A 23,981-nucleotide genomic window follows, 5' to 3' on the forward strand; every position below is an offset into this window, starting at 1 on the left:
GGAAGAAAAAATTTTAAACCCTGACATCTGGTTGATATACCCAGTGACACTGCATTGGAGAAAATCTATTTCTCCTTTCCCAGCAGGTATCAATTACAATTAGCTTCTTGGTTAAAAAATAAGGCTCCATGTCCACCTCCTCTTTTCCTTGCTGAGATGTTGTCTGGTTTGAACATGTGCAGGTCCTGTTCGCGATGTCACAGTCTCTGAGTTCATATGTGCAGCAGCCCTATGTGTCTAGAGGATGCTGTTTCCTTGGAGTCATCCATCTCCTCTGGCTCTTACAATCTTTCTGCCTCCTCTCTGCATAATGATTTTGAACCAAAAATATATGCACACAAATATTTATAGCAACAGTTTATGTTGTTTTAAATGAAAATGTAAACTAAATGCCCATCACTACAATAGAATAAATTATAGAGTATACATATATTTAGAAAACTATGCAAGTACAAAAATAATAAGAAACTCGATATAATAGATATATAAACTTTTGTCGAAAACAAATAATAGAAATCAGGCAACAGCCTATATCACAGTAATTTTAAAAGGACAGGGCTTGTGAGATATCTCAGCAGGCACAAGTGCTTGTATTGCAAACCTGATAATCTGGAAGAACTGACTCAGCAAAGCTGTCCTCTAACCAAGAGCAATTGTGTATACCCATGCACACACACACACACACACACACTAATTGAATTAACTAAATTAACTTTAAAAAATATATGAAGGATAAATAACCTGTATAACAAATTAAAAAAAAAAAAAAAAGAGGGAATGTCTTGCCAGATACTTTTAACAGGATTTTTTTAAACTATTGGTTTAAATAGGAAATAAAAACTAAAATCACAATGAAGACACATCAAAACACCTGCATACAAGCCAACAAAGTATGAGGTGATCATTTAACTGTGGCTTAGTGAAAACAACAAAATGTAACTGTGCTGGTTAGTTTTTTATCAACTTGATATAAACTAGAGTCCCCTGGGACGAAGAAACCTCAGTTCAATTGGACTTTAGACATGTCAGTAGGTCTTTTGCTTGATTAATGGTTGATGTGGTGGGGCCCAGCCCGCTGTGGGCAGTACCATCCCTAGGCAGGTAGTCCTGGGATGTATAAGCAGCTGAGCAAGGCAGAGGAGGCAAGCCAGTAAACAGTGTTCCTCCACGGTCTTTGCTGCAGTTCCTGCCTCCAGCTCCCACGTTGGCTCCGCTTGATGATGGACAGTAACCTGTCAAACACAACCTTTCATCTCCCATAAGGTGCTTCCGGTTGGAGCAACAGAGAAGCAAACTTAATCGGTAATGTATCAATTAAGTGTTTGGTAATCCTGACCACAGATAAAAGAAGTGTCGTGTTGGAATGAATGTTAGAAATAAACAAGGTGGCAAAGGTGCTCATACTGAAGATACTGTTTAAGAAAACAAAGATGAGGCTGAACAGGGTGGCACATGCCTTTAATCTCTGCCCTCGGTAGACAGAACTAGGCGAACCTCTATTAGTTCAAGGCCAGCCTGGTCTACAGAGAGTTTCAGGCCAGTCAGGGCTACATAGCAAGACTGTCTCAATACAAGACAAAACAAAGACAAGACAAAACAAAGACAAATAAACAAAATAAAACTAAAACTAATTGTTCATATTCCTAAAGAATACTGGGATCACAGTTTCCATTGTACTTAGGAAGATGCCAGATAGAAAATGACACAGCAGAGAAGCAAGCAGGCACAACCCCCTTCTACCTTGATTCTGCTGCCAGGGCTGTTGCTCTGCCTCTTCCCTAAGGCTGTTGCTCTGCCTCTTCCTTAGGGCTGTTGCTCTGCCTCCTGGAGAAGCTCATGTCTAAGGAGACCAGATCCAGATTGGATAGACTGTCCCACTCAAGCTGGCCTTTCTTGCAACAACCCAAAGGCACTGTTCCTAGGAACAGCCCAGTCACTACATCCAGCAAAGCCCAAACACATACATACATACATACTTCTTACAAGGCACTTACAGTTCTGGCCCAAGTTCATTGCACAAAGCAGGGGCCACTGAAGTCATAAGCAACGCTGCCTTATAACCTGGCTGACATTCTGTGTGGTTTTCAGAGCAACAAAGGCAGAAACGTAACACAAAGTCAAAAAGAACACCTTAAAATGAGCAACTGTAAGTCCTGTCCAAAAAGGAGAGGGGAATGGGCGGGAGAGAAATAGTGTGCAAACGCAGATTCAAGCCAAGTGCTTACCACTGTGGGCTGCACCTTCTGCGAGGAATATGTAGTAGCTTTCATTTAGCACAAATCTATCCTTCACCCCAGGAAGGGTGATGTTTCTTCTGAAGGAGCACTGCATGACGCCATCCGCCAGCCGCCAGGCCATATCCTCAAGAGTCCCCTACAAACACACAAAGGGGGCTTTCTCAACACTTCCCAAAGGCTTGCTAAAAAGAAGACAGGCTCAAACCCCTGACCTCTTCCATTTCCTTTCTCTCAGGTTGGGGATGCAGGTTTTCATTGCTCATTTTCATGTCCTTGGTTTTTTTTTCCCCTTCAAAGAATACCAAGATTTTTTTCATTATTATTCCGCCGGTTGGTCTTTATGCCTCTTGGCTAACATTCTTAAAGCTACTTTTCACTCTGAGCCAGAACCTCCCAGGTCCTCCACCCAGGTTAGAAAAATCTAGCTGCTGTGCTAGCCCCGACTGGCCACCAGCACAACAACGCAGAAGTGCTGAAGAGAAAAAAGCAGCAAGCAACACCCGGGAGACCAGCGTGCAACGCGGAGCCAGAAGAATCCCAGCAAAGCTAGGCACATGGGGGCGTCAGGTCAGGAAGGCGCTGCTTCACCACACTTCACTCGTGGTGACACTAAGGAAGAGCCACCACTCCTTCACAGCACATTTGAGTACCAACTGTCCTACGAAAAAAAATGCTTCACGTTGGCACAGATCTAGCGAGGGACACACAAGGCAACCACCTGGACATCGGTGCTTACACATGTCCCTCCTTCCCGGCAGCCGAGAAATACTTCCGCAACAGAAGTTTGGCTGTTTCTCTGTTGGACTGACTGTTTTTTGAGACAGGTATAGTCCAGGCTAGCCTTGAACTCACTATGTAATAAAGGGTGGACTTAAAACTATTTTTTTTTTTTTTTGGATTTAGAATTTACTCATCTTCTTTTATGTGTATGAGTCTTTTGTCTACATGTATGTATACGCCTGGTGTCTACATGGGTCAGAAGAGGACACTGCATCCCTTGGAACTAGTGTTACAGAAAGTTGTGGGCCACCACGTGGCTGGTGAGAACAGAATCCTAGTCCTCTGCAGCAAGTGCTCTCCAGCCCCAGTCTCGAACTTTTGATCCTCATGTTCCATAGGCTAACTGCTAGTTATATGCCACTACACCCAAATTATGTATGCTGGGGGTTGAACCCAGTGCACCCTGCCCAAAGTCTCTTCTAAAAAAAAAAAAGAAGAAGAAAAAGACTGACCTATAAGCTTTTGGAAAGGCGTGAATGCTCTGATCATGCCGATAAGCCATAAAATACTTTTTCGTAAGATGTAGTGAAAAGGATTTAAGTGACATGAGCAAGAATTAATCATCTCCAAGTAGAAAACTTTCGTCTTGCGCTTTTTAAGTGCAGAGTGTTTCTTGGCAATCAGGAGAAGATCATTTTCCAGGGCCACCAGGGCCGGAGGCTCCCACACACAAGCAGGCAGAGGCAGCCACAGAGGCGCAGGGAAGTGGGCCAGGAAGACGGGTTCCCAGCCTCTTCCCACTCACCCTGGACTCCATCACAGGGTGACTTCGCCCTGTCAAGCGGGAAGGCTGTATATCCACTGTCTGGTCTTCACAAATGCACAAGTAAGCGTCATCGTCACCCTGAAAAACAAGTGTGTTATATTTAGGAGTCCCTGATCGAATAGCATTTGGTGCTTTGAAAACATGATTGACTCAGGAGCAAATGATCTGTTTGGAGTCTAGAGAACTGATGGTGCAGTGTATTTGATCCCATTGTGAACCCTGAGATTGTACACTGTAAAAACCTGTATCTTTCTTTGTGTGGTTCAGCCCTAGTACACACTTTTAATCCAAGAGCTTTATGTACTTGGGATTTAATAAAGTTAACCCTAGGTCAAGAGGTGGAGCAAGAAACAAGCTGACAGGAACTAAATAGAAAGGAGGGGCCTTGAGTTGAAGGGTATTTAAGACATCGTGGAGAAGAAGGGCTCTTGAGCTTTAGCTCCTTAGATCTTTAGATCTTCAGCTCCTTAGCCTTTAGCTTTTAGCACTTTAGCTCTCTAGCTTTTGGGCTTTTAGCTGTTGGCTCTTCCCTGGGCTACTGAGTGAGCAAGCAGGCCTTTTCCCCCTGGGCCATCAGCTGAGCTAGCAAGCATTCGGCTTTTTGCTTTTTTGGCTTTTTCCTTCTGGGACATGAGCTGAGAAGGAAGGTCAGCTGGGTGCTTTCTCTGCCTCTCTGAGCTAGCAAGTTTTCACCCCACCGTCTGGCTCCTGAATCTTTATTGGTAAAATTGAACAGTTGGGATTTTCTCTCTTTAAAACAACATCTGGTTGCTTATTTTGGTAGCTAAAAAAATAACCACTTATCTACACACCTCTATCTTCAGCACCCGAGAGGCAGGGGCAAGCAGAGCTTGAGGCCTCTGAGAGCTTGAGCCTGCTGGCACAGCTACACAGCAAAACTCTGTCTTGAAAGTAAATAAATAGCTGGGAGTGAATCTACCATGTAAATAGCAGAATGCTCTACAAAGCTACTGGTCTGAAAGAAGAAGGGGGGAAAAAAATCAAGAAAAAAAAAGTGGAGTAACTTCTAAAATAAAGCAGATCAAGACACATACATGCATCAGATGACAACTGCTTGAGTCTTGGATGAGAATTTTCTCTTAAAAATTTTTAAAGAAAACATTATTGGGACAATTGGGGGAAACAGAATATAAACTATTTGGTGCACAAAATGATTGTATCATTATCAAATTTTCTCAATGTGATAAAATTGTGGTAACTGCAAGAGAATGTTCTTGTACTCAGGACAGATGTACCAAAATCTTTGGGATAAAATGCTGTCATATCTACTTACCCTCAAAAAGTTTAAGAAGGAAAACTGTATATACCACAAAAGTTAACTGAGACAGAGGAATGGACCCGGACATACAAGAATAAAGGCAAATGGCAAATCTAGGCGAATGACTAATGGCATTTATTGTACTATTCTTTAGGCGTTTCTGCAAGTTTAAAGTTTATAAAAGGAACAGTGGGGTTGAAGATGTAGCTCAGGATAATATGTAATGAGGCCCTGAGTTTGATCCCCAACACCACAAATAAACAAATAGACAGGTAGATAGATAGATAGATAGATAGATAGATAGATAGATAGATAGATAAAACAAATAAGTGAACGAGTAAATAAATAAAACAAATAAATAAGTGGAGGCGGGAGAAACCACAGTAAAATCTACAATCTAAGGTTCAAATAAGATCAGAAGTGGGAATAACCTAGAGAGTTTGGTCAATGAAAAATTATGTGTGCAACAAGATAATATGTGGCAAGTACAATACACCAAAATACATAAGCTGCCTTCATCCCCATCTCCTAGTATAGGACTCCTAAAGATTTCTGGACTCTCCAAAGATTTGTTGTTGTTGTTGTTTGTTTGTTTGTTTAATGTTGTGTTAACGGGTTGACTGATGACTAGTAGCCCCTGATACCTATAAGATTCAAGGATTAAGATCCTAACCTCACTCCCAATACACCGAAAGTGTAGAAACTGCTGAAGGTCAAGTTAGTCATCAACAGTCAAAGATTCAGTCGATCATCCCGATGGAAAGAAGTATCTACAAAACCCCAAAAGGACAAGGTTTGGAGAACTTCCAGATAGCTGAACTTGAGGTTCCTAAAACGGGCTGAAGAGATGGCTCAGTGGCTAAAGGACCTGGGTTTGAAAAATGGTGTACCCAGGAAGCCATGGAGGCCCCTGCCACTTCCCACACACACCCCTTGCAGTGTGCACCTCTCTTTTGGTATCCTTTGGAATATCATTTATAATAAACAGGAAAGCATGCTTCCCTGACCTTGTTTGAATAGCCCATCCCCAGGAGGAGGTATTGGAAACCCTGGCTTGTCATCCCAGAGTCAAAAGCACAGGTTAAACAAGCTGGGGGTTGTGATTACCATCTGAAGTAGGAGGCTAGGCAGTCCTGGAGACTGAGCCCTCAAGCCCTGAGATCTGACACCATCACCAGGTTGAACAGCAAAAGCAATTGTTTGCTTGGTGTATGAGCAGACATTCCACACTTCGGAGGATCACAGAAGCAACCTGTTCTGTGTGTGTAAATTGACTTTGTTTTACTTAAGAGGGAAAGGGGGATAAAATGTGTCTTCCTGATGGACTTTATACCATATAATAAAAATTGCAGGTAAGGAAGACCAAAACGAAAAAATAAGCAAGCCACTGTCAGCAAAAATTCAGAAAATTATATGTTTCACCAATTTTAGTGATGAAAGCAATTGCTGTCAATTTATGGGCTAATTTTTTTTAAGGTAGAATTTAGGTTATCCAATCAGCCGTTAGAACAGCAAACATTTTCAGTATCTAAATTTATATTATAGTCAAAAATAACAGGACCCTGAGTGAAGTGTCACACGCCTTTAATGCCAGTGCTCAAGAGGCAGAGACGGGCAGATCCATGGGCATTTGAAGCCAGATTGGTCTGCGAGTTCCAGACCAGCCAGGGCTACACAGTGAGATGGGCTAACCTGTCTCGAAAGAAAAAAAAAAAGTTTTATAAAAATACACTGAAGTGGTATTTTTATACAATGGAATACTACTCAGCAATCAAAAAGGAGGAAATCATGAAATTTGCAGGCAAATGGTGGGATCTAGAAAAGATCATTCTGAGTGAAATATCCCAGAAGGAGAAAGACAAACATGGGATATACTCACTTATATAGATCTATAAGATATGATAAACATAATGAAATCTATACACCTAAAAAAGATAATCAATTGAGCGGACATGGGGTAAGATGATCAATCCTCGTTTAGAAAGACAGATGGGATGTGCATTGAACGTATGACAGGAGTCTACTGAGCGCATCTGAAAGACTCTAACTAGCAGTGTTTTCAAAGCAAAGACTCATGACCAAACCTTTGGCAGAGTACAGGGAATCACATAAGAAAGAAGGGGAGTTAGTCTAATGGGGAAAGGATAGGAGCTCCACAAGGACCAAATATATCTGGGCACAGGGTCTTTTCTGAGACTGACATTCAACCAAGGACCATGTATGGATATAACCTAGAACCTCCACTCAGATGTAGCCTGTGGTAGCTCAGTAACCAATTGGTTTCCCAAAGTGAGGGGAACAGGGACTATTTCTAACAGGAACTCAATGACTGGCTCTTTGGTCTCCCCACCCCCGAAGGGAGGAGCAGTCCTGTTAGGCCACAGAGGAGAGCTTTGCAGCCAGTCCTGAAGATACCTGATAAAACAGGATCAGATGAATGGGGAGGAGGTCCCCCCTATCAGTGGACTTGGAAAGGGGCACGGTGGAGATGAGGGAGGGAGGGAGGGACTGGGAGGGAATGAGGGATCGGGACACGGCTGGGATACAGAGTTAATAAAATGTAACTGATAAAAAAATAAATAAATAAATAAATAAATAAATAAATAAATAAAATAAAATAAAATAAAAAAATAAAATATTAGCAGTCAATTTAAAAAAAAATACACTGAAGTTTTGAAAATAACAATCTTAAATAGAAATAAGCCCTTTAAAACTGTATTCTGAAGATGATCCATTGCCACCAATTTAGGCAACCAGGTGTCCGTCTGATTTTAATCAGTAAGCAGGGCTCCTCTGTAAACCAGCTGCACCTGCAGAAGTAAATCTTTTTATAAACACTTTTGATGAGCACTGTAAGAGAAATAGGTAAGATTTCTAAGTGAGGTAAAAATATCTGGAATTAGAGATAAATGCTTTTGTCCCATCTCGCCTACAGTTTGCAAGAGCTAACGTACCTGTGGGACACCCATGTTCACACTCAACACAACGGAATCCTTCCCTCTCAGCGCTCACTGGGGCCAGCAGGAGAAAAATGAGCTGTTTGTGTTATAGCATGCATGTGAGCTATATAGTTATAGAGATAAGGTTTTTAAGTTTCAATGACAGATAAATATGCTGTAACAGTCATGTATAATAATACATAACTGACAGATATAAGTTAATGCACCCCAAAGATGCACCTTAAGGGAATTATGTGTTTATCCAACAAGTCTTTTTAATCCTATCTGGACTCATCTTCAGAGTTTGTTTCATAGCCAACTCCATGCCATTCCCGTAACAGCCATTTCCACCACCTTGCCTTATTGCTTTAGAGGCACATTTGACTCTTAACTCGACCTCATTATTCATCTCAGGCACCAAATTTGATTCAGTTTGCTAGTGCTGAGAACTCCCAAAAGAATAAGCTGCAGATCTGATGGTAATTACAGGCAGAAAGCAGAGGAAATATTTTGCACAATTACAGCATTACCTTCCATAAAAATGTATAAAGCTTTCCATAAAAGTAACTCTGTAGAGAAGAGGTTGAAATTTTCTTACTTTTGGAAGTGCATGAGGTAACTTGTTGCTTTGATACTATTGCTCTATGGTTTTTGTTGTTGTTGTTGATTTGGTTTGGTTTTATTTTGTTTTGAGACCAGGCAGCTGGCTTCAAATTTGCCATGACCTTGAACTCCTGATTCTCCTACTTAATCCCCTGAGTGCTGGGGTCAAAGACGTGGGCCACCATCTTAAGTGGGATAAACCTTGGTTCTTCCTTCATATTTTATTGTTTTGAGCTAAAGTTCCCTTTTTTAAAAAGCAGTGTCAAGTTGAAACGCTGACATAAAGAAAAGTCTCCAAAGACTTTACCTTTCCTAATGAGCAGGTTACACTGGGAGTCATCCACTCTGCTCACTGCCAGTCCTCCATGAAGAGGACTCAACATTTGCACAAGCGTCCTCTTTCCTCTCAGCATTTGCTTTTCCAAAACCACCCATACAATCTCTGAACCTGCCCAGCGACCCCTGCCCAGAAAGAGCAAGACTCAGGAAACATGTATGGGACAAAGGAGCAGTCAGAGCACATGGCCTCTCTTAAGACACTGTAACAGAAAGGTGGTGAGGCATAGGCCCCTGAATGGTCTGAAGGGCATTCCAAACATGACATTTTATGCGGTCGTTCCTTTCACCTCTGATTCCTGTGAATCTGCTACAAATAAAATGACCTTCCCAGCTGTCATTAGGATGCTCTGCTCTTAGAATAACCCTCCACTGAAAGCAGGAAACAGCCATTGAAATTCGGATGTGGTCTTCCTGTCTCGGCCGCCATCTGGGAGCAGCAGCCATGCCCTGTGCTAAACCACGGATGTGGGCCTCAGCAAGCAGAGGCACAGCCAGCGCCCAGGACGGCTCAGCAAACACACCAAGTTCCTACAGGGCATGATCAGGGAGGTGTGCGGCTTCACGCCCTAGGGTGCTGTGCCGTGGAGACGCTCAAGGTGTGTAAGGCCAAGTGCGCGCTCAAGTTCATCAAGAAGAGGGTAGGCAAGCACATCTGTGTCAAGCAGGAGGGGTTGAGCAACTATGAGGAAGGCAGAAGAACTGATGCCCCCTCCCCCAAGAAATATCGTGCCGCACCAATAAATAAATAAATAAATAAATAAATAAGAAAGTAAGTTCAGATCTGTTCTTAGTGTTTCCTTTCCTAATCTACCCTTAGCTGTGATCACTCAACTCTGGAAGACACAGCTAATCTACTGTTGATGAGAAGTCACTCTGATGGCCCTCCTGCTATGACCCCGAACAAAAGCACCAGGTACGAACCATCCACCGGTCGTGAGAAAATGCAAACGAAATGTAGCCTTCACTGGGACCGCTCATTTCAACCATCACCGACTGGTCATCTCTGGTGAAGGACAAAAAGACACAGGCAGGCTCCTTCTCTGGGTCACAGGTCAAAGGACTCCGAACACAGAACTTCTTTCTCCCACACTCGGAGGCACTGAACTAGAAAAATAAAAAGGACGGGAAGGTCTTCCTTGTGAAACAAGCAGTTTGCTACTGAGAACTGAACAGCCAAGAAAAGCTTTCCATAAAAATTCTAAACGGGGCCGCGGGGGGGGGGGGGGGTAGAGAGACAGAAGATGCATCACAAATTAGAAATGATCAGAGCACTCTTCGGCTGTGGAGTTTCAAACCTAATTAGTTTTAATTACAATTTGGAAAACTACACTAGTTGGACTGAAGTGGCACAAGAGTGCTTATGTTCGTTTAGTATACAAAACACTTCACACCAGCCAAGATCAGGAGCAAGGTTCCCCGTACATTGAGAAATTTCCCAGGCATAAGTCCACACTGCCCATCTTGCCTCACTGGTTACCCTCCAGTTTTCAGGAGATGGTATTTTTAAAAAGCAGGCAAGCCAAACATGGGCGAGTCTTTATGATCTTGGGAACAGCTTTGAAAATCCACATTTAGATTTGAAGTTAAATGAGACAGGGAAAGATGTGAAGCTTGTTTATTCCACCATTCCACACAACAGCAAAATTAACTCCTGTTGTGTCAGGAGGCACAGCCAAGTGTTCTACGCTGAATGAACTCAGAGCCTCCCAGCACGGCGCTGAAGAAGACCCTCCGAGCCCAACCCCACCCCTGAAAAAAATCAGCTCTATGACTGGGCACAGAAAACAAGCAGAGCTTGTCAGGGTGGTATGTGAGAATGGAGGAGGGCTAACGATTCTGAAACCAGGCTTAGTGGGGACATAAAGACTCGCCACGGTAGGGCAAAGACAGAAGCCACTAGCACCTTGGAAATGTGACTGGTCCCTGAGCTCCACTTTGGTCTATTCCACCTGTCAAAGAACCTATTCTCGAAGGGTCTCTCCACCTTTGACAATCCAAAAGGAACTGAGGTCACTTCTAAACCTAAAAATGCCGCGGCCCTGAATGAATCGCCCTATAGTTACAGATTATCACCTTGGCACAGAGGCATGGTAAAGATTACAAGAAGAACCGGCCCCTCTTATTGACCATGTGCAAAGGCAGTATTTTCTGTTAGGAAGCTGATATACAAACTGCTTATTCACTTAGGGCAGCTTTTAAATAAGTATTAAGAGTGAAGTGAGAACTAACACAAGATAAGAACCTCTTTAATAATCGTACAGTCGAGCAACATTCCTTATAGTATGACCAAATACGTGGAGGTGTTTAAAGCTGCAGAGAAGGAGGCCAAATAAGACTACTCTTACATAGGGTAAGCAGTTTATTTAGCCATTTTTAGTTTTATTTGTGTATGTGTGTCCGTGTGAGTGCATGCTGGGGATGCAAGGACACCAGCGAGGAGGACATCATATCATCTGCAGCTGGAGTTCTAGGAGTTGTGCACAACAAGCTGTGGTTCTAAACTCGTGTCCTCCAGAAGAGCACCATGTGCTCCTGACTGCTGAGCCACCTCTCCAGCCCTTATTTAGTGAAAGAAGAGATAAGTACTGACAACAAGAAGATAGAAAGGGACCCAGAGAGGTGGTTCTCAACCTGTGGGTTGGGAACCCTTTGAAGGGTCAAATAACCTTTTCACAGGGGTCACCAGAGACCATCAGAAAACAAACATTCGTGTTACAATTCATAACAGCAGCAAAATTATTTAGGAAACAGCAACAAAGATAACTTTAGGGTTGAGGGTCACCAAAACATGAGGAACTGTTTTAAAGGTGGCAGCATTAGGCAGGTTGAGGACCACTGACCTAGAGTTTACCCCGTGTCTGTGAGGCACAAGGCACAGATGGAAAAAAATGTATTCACAGTTTTGACAGCTATTCTCGGCAAGGAAGAGCTGCACATGATCGTTTCTCATCCTTAAGTGAAGTTGAAACAGGAATAATTTCCTCCACAGACCCACGAAAGGCAGGCAAGTCGGCACTTGGGCACAGCCGTGTTCTCTCAGCTATGGCGATGCTGACACCTTTTCATTCTATACATGCACTTCTGAAGCAAGCGGGCTAATTCAAAGTTTCCTTCCGTGAAAACCTGCCCAGGGTTTCAAATACGCATTACTCTTGCCAAGATTTTTTTTTTTCAGTCATCGATCTTTTGAATCACAAAGCCTAAATGGATTTCCAGCTGACACGATTACAACAGATTTCTTTTTTCCTACTAAACATCCGGCTAGTGTTGGTGCAGGAGCTGGGGGGCATAGTGAGCAGAGCCTTTTGTAGCTCAGGCTAGCCTCAAACTTCCTACATTGTTTCATCTGCTTGTTTATTTGCTGAGGGGAAGAGAGTTGAAATAGTCTTACTATATAGTTCATGCTGGCCTAGAACTCACCATGTAAGTGAGACTGGCCTCAAATTTGCAAACATCCTCCTGCCTCTGCCTCCTCACTTCTTCCAGGATGATGGGCAGCTACTGTCATACACCACTGAGTTCTTAGCAAAATAAAATCTATACCATACTGCCACCTCAAGACTCCTCTCCAGGCAGTAGTTGCTCACACCTTTAATCCCAGCACAAGGAAGAGATAGGGAAGATCTCTGTGAGTTTGAGGCAAGTGATTTCCAGGACAGCCAGGGCCACTACAGAGAAACTTCCTCTCTATGTAACAGTCAGCAGGAAGAAAAAAAAACAAACAAAAAAGACAGAGGAAGGGAGGGGTAAGCTTTTTCAACTTCATTTTCAAGTGAACACACACCCTCTACTTGCTATCAAAACTGCTTGTGAATGTTGCAACTATACTTTGAATGTAGACTCTTTTATGCCCTTTATTCAAACCTGTAAACCATACTGTTGTAATGAAGACTTCCTTCAGATTTCTACAGAGAACCCAAAAACTCCCTCCCATGGCCCAGTACAGATAATGCAGACTGAACCAGACTCAGTTGCCAGGAAAGCTACTCAAAATCATATTTGTTGGAGATGTTACTTACTGGCTTGGTTAAGTGCGAGGCAGAAGATGACGTTGTCAAAGGCTGTGTTGTGGCTTTAGGCGTTGTAAAGGGAGGAGCATTTGGTTGGGAAATTACATGACTAGGAATCCTCACCCAATAGATTTTATACTTCTGAACAACTGTGGCTCTGAAAGAGAACGCCCATGGGATTAGACAAGAGCCCACAGTGGCCCATCACAAGAAATCAAATCCGAAAGTGAAAAATACGTGGGAAGAGGCAAATGAAGAACACGCATGTATGTGGCAAATCTCTAAGGACTGTCCTCCACCCATTACTAGATGAACCTTATTACTCTCTCACTCCCTCTTTTTTATTGTCTGTTCTTTTATCAACAGCAGCCACGAATGATGGACTGCACAACTAAACTCTGTGGGTTTCTCCACCCTGACCCAAGAGCACACTCCTAGCCATTTCACAGTGAATGACTAGTCACACTCCTCCAAAGAGCGTGCATTAAGAGGCAGCCACCCAACGAAGAACCACAGAGGCTGCCTGAATCCAAGTGCTCATTCGGGTCCGCCTCAGCATCTTACACATATGCGCAGAACAGCGCTCCAGAGCGCTGGAAGCCTGCGGACAAAGATAAACAGAAGAAAATCCTCTCCTGTAAGGTACGCATACATCCGGAACACCACTCAGGCATCATTACATGGCTTTTAAGACACCCCATTCTGTCTAATGCAGATGAATAGGAAAAGGACGCTCTTGTAATTCTGGTTTCACAACTCCAAAAGGCATGCAGCGCTTGATTTTCTGATAAGCTATCTACAAGTTGTAGTGCCACCAAAGCAGTCATCCAACTCTCAGCCCTGTTTTACTTACACTCTCGCACTAAAGCAGGAAGTGTTACTGTGCATACCACAGACTCAAGTACTAATTGATGGCTCTTAGGAGTGGAACACTTCACCCACTCAGCAACATCTAGTAAATGTCCCTGAAGTACCAGGTTCTACCAGGCTTGGTGATGCATGACTGTTATCCAAGCACTTGGAAGGATAAAGCAAAAAAAGAAGCTAAAAAAAAAAAAGCCAGGTCCTTTCAAGAGTCAGAAGCAGGAGGGTTGCTACAAGTTCAAGGCCAGATTCATCTGCATAGGGAGTTCCTGCACAGCAAGATGTCTCCAGTACCAATATAGAAAAGAAGCAAGACGGCTCTTGTATTAGTAACTACTAAAGCTCTCCAACCCAGGCAAATATTTGGGGGCTAAGCAGTATGCTTTGTTATGGTTGCTGTAGGCAGTGACTACAGAAATGTGAGCTCTTGTACTCACAAAAATTGTATGTGATTCGGGGCACTGCTAGGAGCATTCCAGTAGACTTTAATTTCTGTCTTCTTGGATGAAGATGTATGACTCACAGCCAAACCCTGAAATAAGATAGAAAAGAACAACCTCCTGTCAGACAGCTCAGCATGGTCAGAACTGCAAACATTTGCAAAATGAACGGTAGCATTTGAAGGAAGAACATTCTGTGTAGAGGAAGGCCAAGACCTCAATAAAGTCATACCCACTGGCTGACAATGTATTATCAGTCGTATGTATCAGTATAACAAATTAGCATCCTCAAAAACTTAAATGCCAGCTGGGTGCAGTGGCATACCCCTATAATCCCGGCACTCAGGGAGGCAGAGGCAGGTGAATCTTTGTGAGTTTAAGGCCAGCCTGGTCTACAAAGTAAATCTAGGACAGCCAAGGCTACACAGAGAAACCCTGTCTCAAAATACCAAAAGTAAAAAACCTTAATACTGAAGGAAGCCATGAATATTAGGTGTATTAATATTATTTGAAGGTTCTTAGTCTTACTTTACACTTTAAATTTATATTCCTTCCATTAATGAACATGAATAAAATGCAAAAGACTCCTCAAAAGGAAAAAATACAATTTAAAACCTCCAAACATATATCCTGTTTTAGCAATTCCTTTTGAACAGTCCTGTTTTCCACTTTCTTTCACCTGACAAACTCCTACACATTCTTCAAACCTAACAGAATTCCCCTGCTGCAGTCTGTGACTTCCACTGCTGTGTCTCCCACTGACTTTGTACACACTCCAACCTAAGCCATCATACTCTTCTACTTATGTGTCTGTCCTACCCTTGTGCCAGCTACCCAGAGTCCATGGGCTCTCTACTCAGCAAGAGAGTTCAAGTTTTCCAAGGAAAAGGAGTAAGTCTTTGTTTGTTACCACATCTCTTGCACACAGCAAAATTCCTGACATAGTCTTTACAGAATGAATGAATGAATGAATGAATGAATGAATGAATGAATAAATGTCAAAACCTACACCCTGTCTCATTATAAAACTGTCTCCTCAATACTGAAATCGTTTAAAAATCAGTACACTGGGAGCCAGTAAGACAGCTCAGCAGGTAAAGGCACTTGATCCCCAATGACATAAGCCTGACACTTAAGTTTGGTTATCAGAGCATATATAAGGGTGGAAGGAGAGAACTGACTCCATCAAGTTCTCTCCTGACCTTCACACGCATGATGGCATGCCCGCTGCTCCTCCTCCTACACACACACACACACACACACACACGCTCACATGCACATATACACTTAAAAAGTTATTTTTGTTTTTCTGGAGACAGGGTTTCCCTGTGTAGCCCTGGCTGTCCTGGGACTGTCTCTGTAGACCAGGCTGGCCTGGAACTGAGAGATCCACCTGCCTCTGCCTCTGGAGCGCTGGGATTAAAGGCGTGCACCACCATGCCCAACGTACTTATCTTAAATTTTAAGTCAATATTTCGAAATGTAACATAAACACGACCACATAAGCTCTTCAAGCTATTACCCAGCCTTTCCTAGATGCTGCTATGTAAACCAGTGGTAAGGTATGTTGACTGCAAATCTATTCAAATGCCCGCTACACATGATGATGCCATCACTGATCATGCAATCACCACCCTAGACTGAAACCATCCCAAAAGAAACAAGAGAAATGAACTTCAAACTACACACAAACCTGTACGTCTTCACAAGTCAGAAGCTGTGACACTTCACTGTCAATCAGTGTGAAGGAGCCAACAGGAGGGCCACTCAGATCCTCAGCATCACGGGCTTCTAAGAGAAAGCCTTTAAACGGTGGTCCTGATAGAGTAACTGAGCAACAGACAAAAGAGACGTTGGGGTAAAAGGTTTAAAAATATTCCATGAGAGAGCATTTAGAAGAAGCTCAGTTAGTTAGAATCAGGTGTGTCCCTGCAAAACCACACAGATTAGAAGCCATCTGCAGAAAGACGGACATCTAAACCATGTCCCATAGAGCATGTCTGCCATGTTTTGGGGTTTTGTTTGTTTGTTTGGGGTGGGATGGTTGTTTATTCTGCAGCACCAGGCATTGAACCTAGGACCTTGCATATGCTAGGTAACCACTGCACATGGAATTACATCTTCAACTCTCTTGTGCTGTTTATTTTGAAACCGGTTTTCAGTGAGTTACTCAGGCTAGCCTTGAACTCATTCTGTAGCACAGGCTGGCCTTGAACTTACGATCATCTTGTCTCAGACTACTGAGGAGCTGAGATTATAGACCTGTGCCATCAGGCCTAGCACCATTCCACAAGGGGGTTAAAGCATGAGTGATGGCTAGGTAACAACCTATTGGGAAAAACCAATTTCGAAAATTCTAGATGGAAGCAAGAACTTGTTTCTTCACTACGAATCTGACCGTATTTAATACTCTCTTGTGTGGAGTAAAATTCTAAGAGACAACTTGATCAGACAGGGCATTCCAGGTTTATTTCTTCATACGTTCTTTTTTGTTAAGAATTTCTATTGAGGCTACGCTAATTTCGGGGTGTTACTGCTTAGGTTTACATTGTTTTAGCTCAGCTCCTCCACTTTCCCCAGGGAGCTGTTCATTAATGTGAATCAGAAAAGAAGCCATTCTGCCCAAGTATCCTCACCACCCTACAGCTCTCAGTAACTGGCCAAGAAAACTTACCGCTCCATAAAGACTGTTACCTCGGTTCCTTTTTTTTTCCCCAGAGCTTTAAACTTATTCTTTACCCTTATAAGGCCAGGATTCCTAGCTAACCCAAAGTCTTCAGTTTAGCCTTTTTGTGTATGACTTGTTCCTGTTCAGAAGCACCATGATAGTATAGTAGATAATGGATTACCTGACTACATCTCTAAGTAATTTGACTGACATATTCAGTTGAAGTTTTGCATGTATAAGTGTTTTCCCCGTGGTTCTGAATCAGAGGGTTTGCATGTTTATTTAAACCAGGCCTGGTTGAAAGTGTCAGTAATAGTGGCAGGCCCATAACTGATTCTAGAATGCTAATATGCTAACCCATGGCTGAAATTTTTCATTCTTAGGTAGTTACTACTAAATTTATATCAGCATTTATTAATAATGAAGCAATAGATACTTAAACCGATAGCCTTGTTTTATCGTTTGAATTATTTTTATTTTCTAATTAAAGAGTGTCTTACTTCCATTGAAAATTGGAAGCACAATTAAACGAGGGGCAACAAGAAGACATTCAAACTGTTAGGAACACAGCAAGCGGCGCTGACTCTGTCTCCTAGCTCTATTGATTCCAAGCATGTTTGCAAATAAAGGATAAACTAAGCATGCTGCATAAGCTGCTGTCATCAGGATGGTGCAGGGTTTCAGAAGAGTGGAGAAAGGCCAAGTAGGGTCATCTTCCTCCAGAAACAACGGTATTCAGTGTAAAACAATTAGCGGTGGCACTTGTCTGATTAGGTTTCTGTAGACTAATTTGGGGTTTCTTAAAACGATAGATCGAGCCAGGTGTATGGTCTGCAGGGCCTGAACAGGCAGAAACCAGCCTGAGTGCCATAGCCAGGCTCCCTCACAGAAGGCAAATTAGTATCCTGGAAGTGACAGGCGTCGTTGTGCACATACTGCTGCTCTTCAGTACTGAGGCATCTGTTCCAGAAGGTACTGACTGACGGTCTGTAAGGGACCTGCCTGCAGCAGGAGGGTCTTCGTAGAGCTACAGAAGTTCTGCCATTGCCGCTTTGGTTGCGCCTGTGGCTGTATTACAGCTGTGGAGTTGGAGTTTTTCTTTAGAGGAAATGGTCAAAGTTCGTTTCATGCCTAAAGCTTGATTCCTGATGAACAGGACAAGTTTCTCTTCCAAAAAAACACACTTGTTTGCATCAATGAGCATTGGTTTGTTATAGCAGAAAAAGGAGCAGAAATGTGATCTAGTGGCAGAGCGTTTACCCGAGAGAATGGGCTCAATTGCCAGCACTACCACAAAAAAACCTCATGGGGTAGCATAAAAATTTCTTGACTTTGAAATGATCCAAATAACAACAAATGGTTTTGACAAATAATGAGAAGTGTTCATAATGTCTGGAAGACCTAAAGAGAATTCAGATAAAACTGTTTCACTGGGTCTAATCCAATGTTATATGATGGAAGATAGTTTCAAATTTATTTTTACCTTTGCTGTGGTACTCTGCTATGGATGTCAACTAGAATGGTAATTTCCATCCTTCAGAACTGAATTAGAGTTGTGAGCGTGATGTTTGCTTTCCTATGAAACACAGGAATAGGATGCATCCCAAATAGAAATGTTCTTTGCCACTGACTGATACATCTACCAGCCAATAAAGATGTAAGGTCAGAGTTCTTCCTTCTAGCACTCTCTTCCTAACAGTATAGTAAACTCAAAACATCACACGGGAAGATTAGATGTATATTTGGTAGAGCTCACACTTAATAAAACACCCTTAAATTAGAATACAGTTATGATTACCGGTAATTTTGAAAACATTTTGACACCTTTGGTAGTGGTTTGCTGTGTCCTAATTTAAATATGCTTTTGTGCTTGGGATATAGCTCTTGGAGAACACTAGGGCCCTGGGTCTAGTCCCCAGCACCAGCACCTTACCCCAAGGAGCTGTTTTATACTGGTGTGGTATCAGTCTTTAAGCAACATTATTAGCCAGCCATCCCTTTAATGAAAAAGCTTAACAATATTAAAGGAATCTACTCGAGAGTGGCGCGTTTTCTGGCCTTCAAGCACAGGTGACACCGTTCGCTTGCTCTTCCTTGTACCTTCCATTGCGCCATCAGTGTATGAGGTGATGTTCAAAGAGCTTCACTGAACGTGTGAAGCTCACTACGAAAGGCAGCTTCTTAATCTATGCATCTTTGGGAGTTTTCAAGAAATTTGACTTCCTGGAAAATGAACTGTTGTGAGAGCCTGAAACTGTGCCAGTGTGTGTGTGTGTATGTGTGTGTGTGTGTGTGTGTGTGTGTGTGTGTGTGTATGTGTGTGTGCAATAAAGCATGAGCTGAGAATGCATAAAAAAGGAATTCCTATTGACATGATGCATTTCTACAATTGCAAAATACAAGAATTTCAAAATGTTATCACCGATGTTTTTGTTTTGTTTTTCTGAGACAGTCTTGCTATATACATAATTCAAGCTGTCTCAAGCCATCTTTTCTCAGCCTCCAGAGTGCTGGAATTAAGGCGCATACTACTACACCTGACTACAAATAAACCTTAATAGTCAGCCTACATTTTACCAGAAGAACCAAGCCACATATAAGAGATTGAGTTACTTTTTAAAGGGGTTCAAGGAGTGAAACAACATAAAATAAGTTTAGTTTTCTGTTCCATTAAATTAATAGTGTTCAAGACACAATAGACAAAAAAAAATGGACCATTAATGCAAATAAAACTAACAAATATATACCTTGGTATCCTCAAAAAACTTATTTTAGACCTTGCCTTTAATAACATATAGATTGTATTACATAATACAGACACCTGTAGCAAACAAAAAAAAATGAAAATAGATGATGCTACTGTGAAAAACGCAATGAATAGGTTAAAATGAAGGTATTTCATTGTGGTCACAGCAAAAACTCGACAAGTAGGAAGAGGCTCTAAGTCAAACGCACGTCACTATCTCCAGCACACGCACCTTGGATCTGGTCTCCAGGCTGGAACTTCACCTGACTCGCTGTGATTTGGTGAACAGGCTCGGTCTGAGGGCTGTGGCCATGCTGGGGAATCATCCCACCGCAGTACTTTGTCACTCTTCCATTGGGGTAACTAGCCACAGAACATGCGAGTAGCACAAACATGAGGGCGCTGAAGGCGAACCGGGAAGCTGCCATCTCCAAACAAAGCCTAAGAACACGTCACCTGCAGATGTAATTAAAATATGATATAACAGCTTTTATAACACAAGGCAGGAATCCTAGCTTTCAATGCTTGGTTCTCCAGATTCTCAAGATACATAATAAAAAAGAGTATGGAATGTGATCTAAATCTCTTTTACCAAACACCACCTGTGAGACTTCAGCAAGATTCTATTTCTCGACCTGAAAAATGACTTATGTTGCTCGAACAAAATAAAAATACAACCCAAAGTCCAAAAGGGCAGATAGTAAGCACTTTTATCAGTAAGGTAGAGCCAGGTGTGCTACCAGCACTCAGGAAGCAGAGGCAGGAGGATTTCTATGTGGTGACACCAGCCTGTTCTACATAGGGAATCCCAGACCAGCCAGGACAGTGAGACCCTGTCTCTAAAGAAAGAGAAAACGGTATGATCAAAGAACAGTAAGCTCATCCAATAAAAACAAAGGGTCTGTTATTCCACCTCACCCCAGACTTAAAGGATGCCTCTTCTAGATTTAACAAGCATCATCTGAGTAGATTTCTGTTGTAGCTTCTTCCTATTAAGCTAATAATAGCAGCAGGCATATCATTTAATTTATCATACGGAAAACAGACAAACAATATACGGAAACACTGTGTTTTTTTTGTTTGGTTTGGTTGGTTGGTTGGTTGGTTGGTTGTTTTTTATTTTTTGGGGGGGAGGGACAGGGCTTCTCTGTGTTGCCCTACCTGTCCTGGAACTCACTGTGTAGACCAGGATGACCTCAAACTCAAGATATCTGCCAGCCTCTGCCTCCAGAGTCCTGGAACTAAAAGCGTGCACTACCACCACCTGGCCAGAAACAGTATTTTTATCATCTGTAGTTTCAGACATGCCTGGATTAAGAAACGACTGTCAGCTAGAAGTAACCGGGCAGGGTCATGTTATATGGCAGCATGTGAGGTCAACACTGTGGACAGACTGCAGACGGAAAAGCCCAGGAAGAGCTCATTCTCCACAGAAGTGAAACTTTCTTCCTTCCTTTCTTCCTTCCTTCCTTCCTTCCTCTTTCTTTCTTTCTTTCTTTCTTATTTATTCATTTATTTTTTTATATAGTATACTGCCTGAACATTTGCTTACAGGCCAGAAGAGGGCACCAGATCTCATTATAGATGGCCATGAGCCACCATGTAGTTGCTGGTAATTGAACTCAGGACCTCTGAAAATACAGCCAGTGCTCCTAACCTCTGAGCCTTCTCTCCAGCCCGGAAATGAAACTTTCTATATCGCATATCTGGCCAGAAACAAAAATCTGTCCTGGCATGTACACGCTTTCTCTCAAGAGCTACCAAGCGCATAGCCCAGAGTCCAACTGTCCTGTGTACCCCTACCTTTCCTCAAACATCCAAGTTACATGGACTTATTCCCCGTAAAAGTGGTAAATGGAAGCAACGAACCAATCATGAGCTTCAGAAGAGTATAAGAGAACCACGATACTTCTACGCAGACTTAAAGGAATAATGTAACTTTGAAAATGGTTGATGACTACAGGAAGCAGAATATTAAGCAATATAACTGTTTATTAAGCAGAGCACCTGGAGATTTTTTTTTTTTTCAATTAAATCGTGGCCTCTAAGACCTTCTATCATGAGCAAACCTGTTACTAGAATTTTCGGGGAAAGGCACTCAGCTCCAGGCACCCCACACTAGGCTCAACCACCCATCCCAAAACTCCAGCTGTGTGTAATAGCCAAAAGCAGAGACAAGGGCCTCAATAATGCATGCATCAATAAGAGAAACAGCAGAGCAGTGCAGTGACCTGAATTGGAACTGGGGCAGTGAGCAAAAGGTACAAGAGTGGTCTGGCTCTCCTTATGGTCAGTTCTGATCCAATGACGTCATTGCTGTCACTGCTGGGGAGGAGCAATCTGGTACTCCTGATTGCTCCTACTCCAGGGCACAACTTCACCATCATAGACCATTGCCCTCACCTGCCCTCCTAAACTGAACTGTTTCCAGAATCCGAGGTGAATGCAGGTTTAGGACACTGATTCTTAGCTCCCTGACTCCAGCCTGGAGGGTTTTATATCGAGTCTGTGAGCCCGAGTGAAGACTCAAAGTTGTTAAGAGGCTGACTTGCTTTAACAACCAAGCAACAGGCCCAGAAGAAGGAGGTGGTCACAGCGTAAAGTATCCGATCTTGGCCTGAAGTATTACAGCAATTAGACAAAGTTATGTGCCATTCAATAACAGGGCTGATGTCATGGCTCAGCAGGTAAAAGCACTTGCCCCCATGCCTATCTGAATTTGATCCCTGGATCCCATACAAAAGTAAAACGAGAGAACCAACTCCAAAGAGATGCCCTCTAACCTCTGCACATGAACATTCACAAGGTGCACTCTCGCTCTGTCTCTGTCTGTCTCTCTCTCTCTGTCTCTGTCTCTGTCTCTCTCTCTGTCTCTCTCTCTCTCTCTCTCTCTCTCTCTCTCTCACACACACACACACAAACACACTAATAAGTTTTAAATATTTTAAATTTTTTTAAGGACTGGGAGTGTAGCTCAGTGGTAAAGACCTTGACTAGCTAGCATGCAGAAGTCCCCAACCCCCATAAAAAGCTAAAGTTGGGTGATTAATAAAAAAAAAAAAAATTACTAATCAAGTGCAGTTGTACAAAATTCAAGTTCAATACACTGTACAGACCTAGTTGATGCTTGAGGTGACAATCTGTCTTAACTATGAAGAATGAGCTTCATTTGACAAAAAAAAAAAAAAAAAAAAGCAAAACCCAGGGGGCTGGAGAGATGTTCCGTAGCTAAGAGCACTTTCTGTTCTTTCAGAGAACCAGGGTTCAGTTCCCAGCACCCACATAATTGACTCATGTATGAGTCAAGGTCATACATTCTCCAGAGTCACAGAATGAATATATATATGGGATTTATTAAAATGACTTACAGGCTGACTAGCTGTGAACAGAAAGTCCAAGAATCTAGTAGCTGTTCAGTCCTCAAAGCTGGATGTCTCAGCTGGTCTACCGTATACACTAGAATTCCAAAGAAGTAGGCTCTAATGCCAGGAAGGAATGGATGTGCTAGCAAGGCTAGGGCAAGCAGGCAAAGAGTAAACGCCTCCTCCTATCTGTACAAATGCATCCTTAACAAAACACAAGAGAAGCACTCTGCCAACTATCATCCTCAGTTCTGCAACTGGTCACACGGCCTTTGCTGGTGTTTATAATACCTTCCTCTGCTATCCATTCTGTGTTCCCTCCATCCTTAGCAAGCACCTCAGCAGGACTTGGTAGTTTTCCTGGAGGAGTGACCCATACCTTCATTCCTGATGGGTCTGTGCCTCATCCTGCCTGGCTTAGGCTGTTGTATTTTCCACTGACTTTAATCACAGGACTGAGACACCCTAAAGGATTTCCTACACTCCAAACATGAACTTTCTTACCTCCATTGTGGAGAAGCAATCCTATTTCCCCTTGGTAATCTGGATCAATCACCCCTCCTAACACTGTTATTCCTTTTATTTCTTTTTTGGCTTGTTGGTTTGGTTGGTTGGTTGGTTGGCTGGCTGGCTGGCTGGCTGGCTGGCTGGCTTGCTTGCTTGTTTTTCTTTGTGTAACAATCCTGGCTGTCCTAGAACTCACATTATAGGCCAGGCTGGCCTCTGCCTCCTGAGAGCTTATCCTGTTGGTTTAAGGAGATCAGAAGCCCAAAGCAGCCAGGGGGTTAAGTCTGAGCTTCCAGTTCCATGTAATGTTTGTTGTGACTCCTGGGAGGAGCACTCCTCCCCCTGGAACCAAAACCTCTAAGTTATTAGAACTTAGGGTAGTGGGAACAGAAGCAAAAATTTTCCTATGGGTCACTACAAACGGTAGTGAGTGGAATTATT

The 23,981-nt window shown here is 42.7% G+C and overlaps 1 protein-coding gene across 1 annotated transcript in view; it reads right to left on the reverse strand.

Moving 5' to 3' along the window:
• Frrs1 (ferric chelate reductase 1) overlaps nt 1-23,981 on the reverse strand; it is a 49,048-nt gene that overhangs the window by 10,744 nt on the left and 14,323 nt on the right. The window contains exons 3-9 of the mRNA XM_060392828.1: nt 19,904-20,127; nt 15,951-16,087; nt 14,255-14,349; nt 12,963-13,110; nt 9,865-10,047; nt 3,763-3,861; nt 2,226-2,373 (exon numbers count right to left, since the gene is read on the reverse strand). Of these exons, the coding sequence (XP_060248811.1) occupies nt 2,226-2,373; nt 3,763-3,861; nt 9,865-10,047; nt 12,963-13,110; nt 14,255-14,349; nt 15,951-16,087; nt 19,904-20,099 (1,006 nt within the window). The 5' untranslated portion in view covers nt 20,100-20,127. The remainder of the gene's footprint in view (nt 1-2,225; nt 2,374-3,762; nt 3,862-9,864; nt 10,048-12,962; nt 13,111-14,254; nt 14,350-15,950; nt 16,088-19,903; nt 20,128-23,981) is intronic.

Source organism: Meriones unguiculatus, chromosome 10 (genome assembly GCF_030254825.1).
Source record: "Meriones unguiculatus strain TT.TT164.6M chromosome 10, Bangor_MerUng_6.1, whole genome shotgun sequence".
NCBI lineage: Eukaryota > Metazoa > Chordata > Mammalia > Rodentia > Muridae > Meriones > Meriones unguiculatus.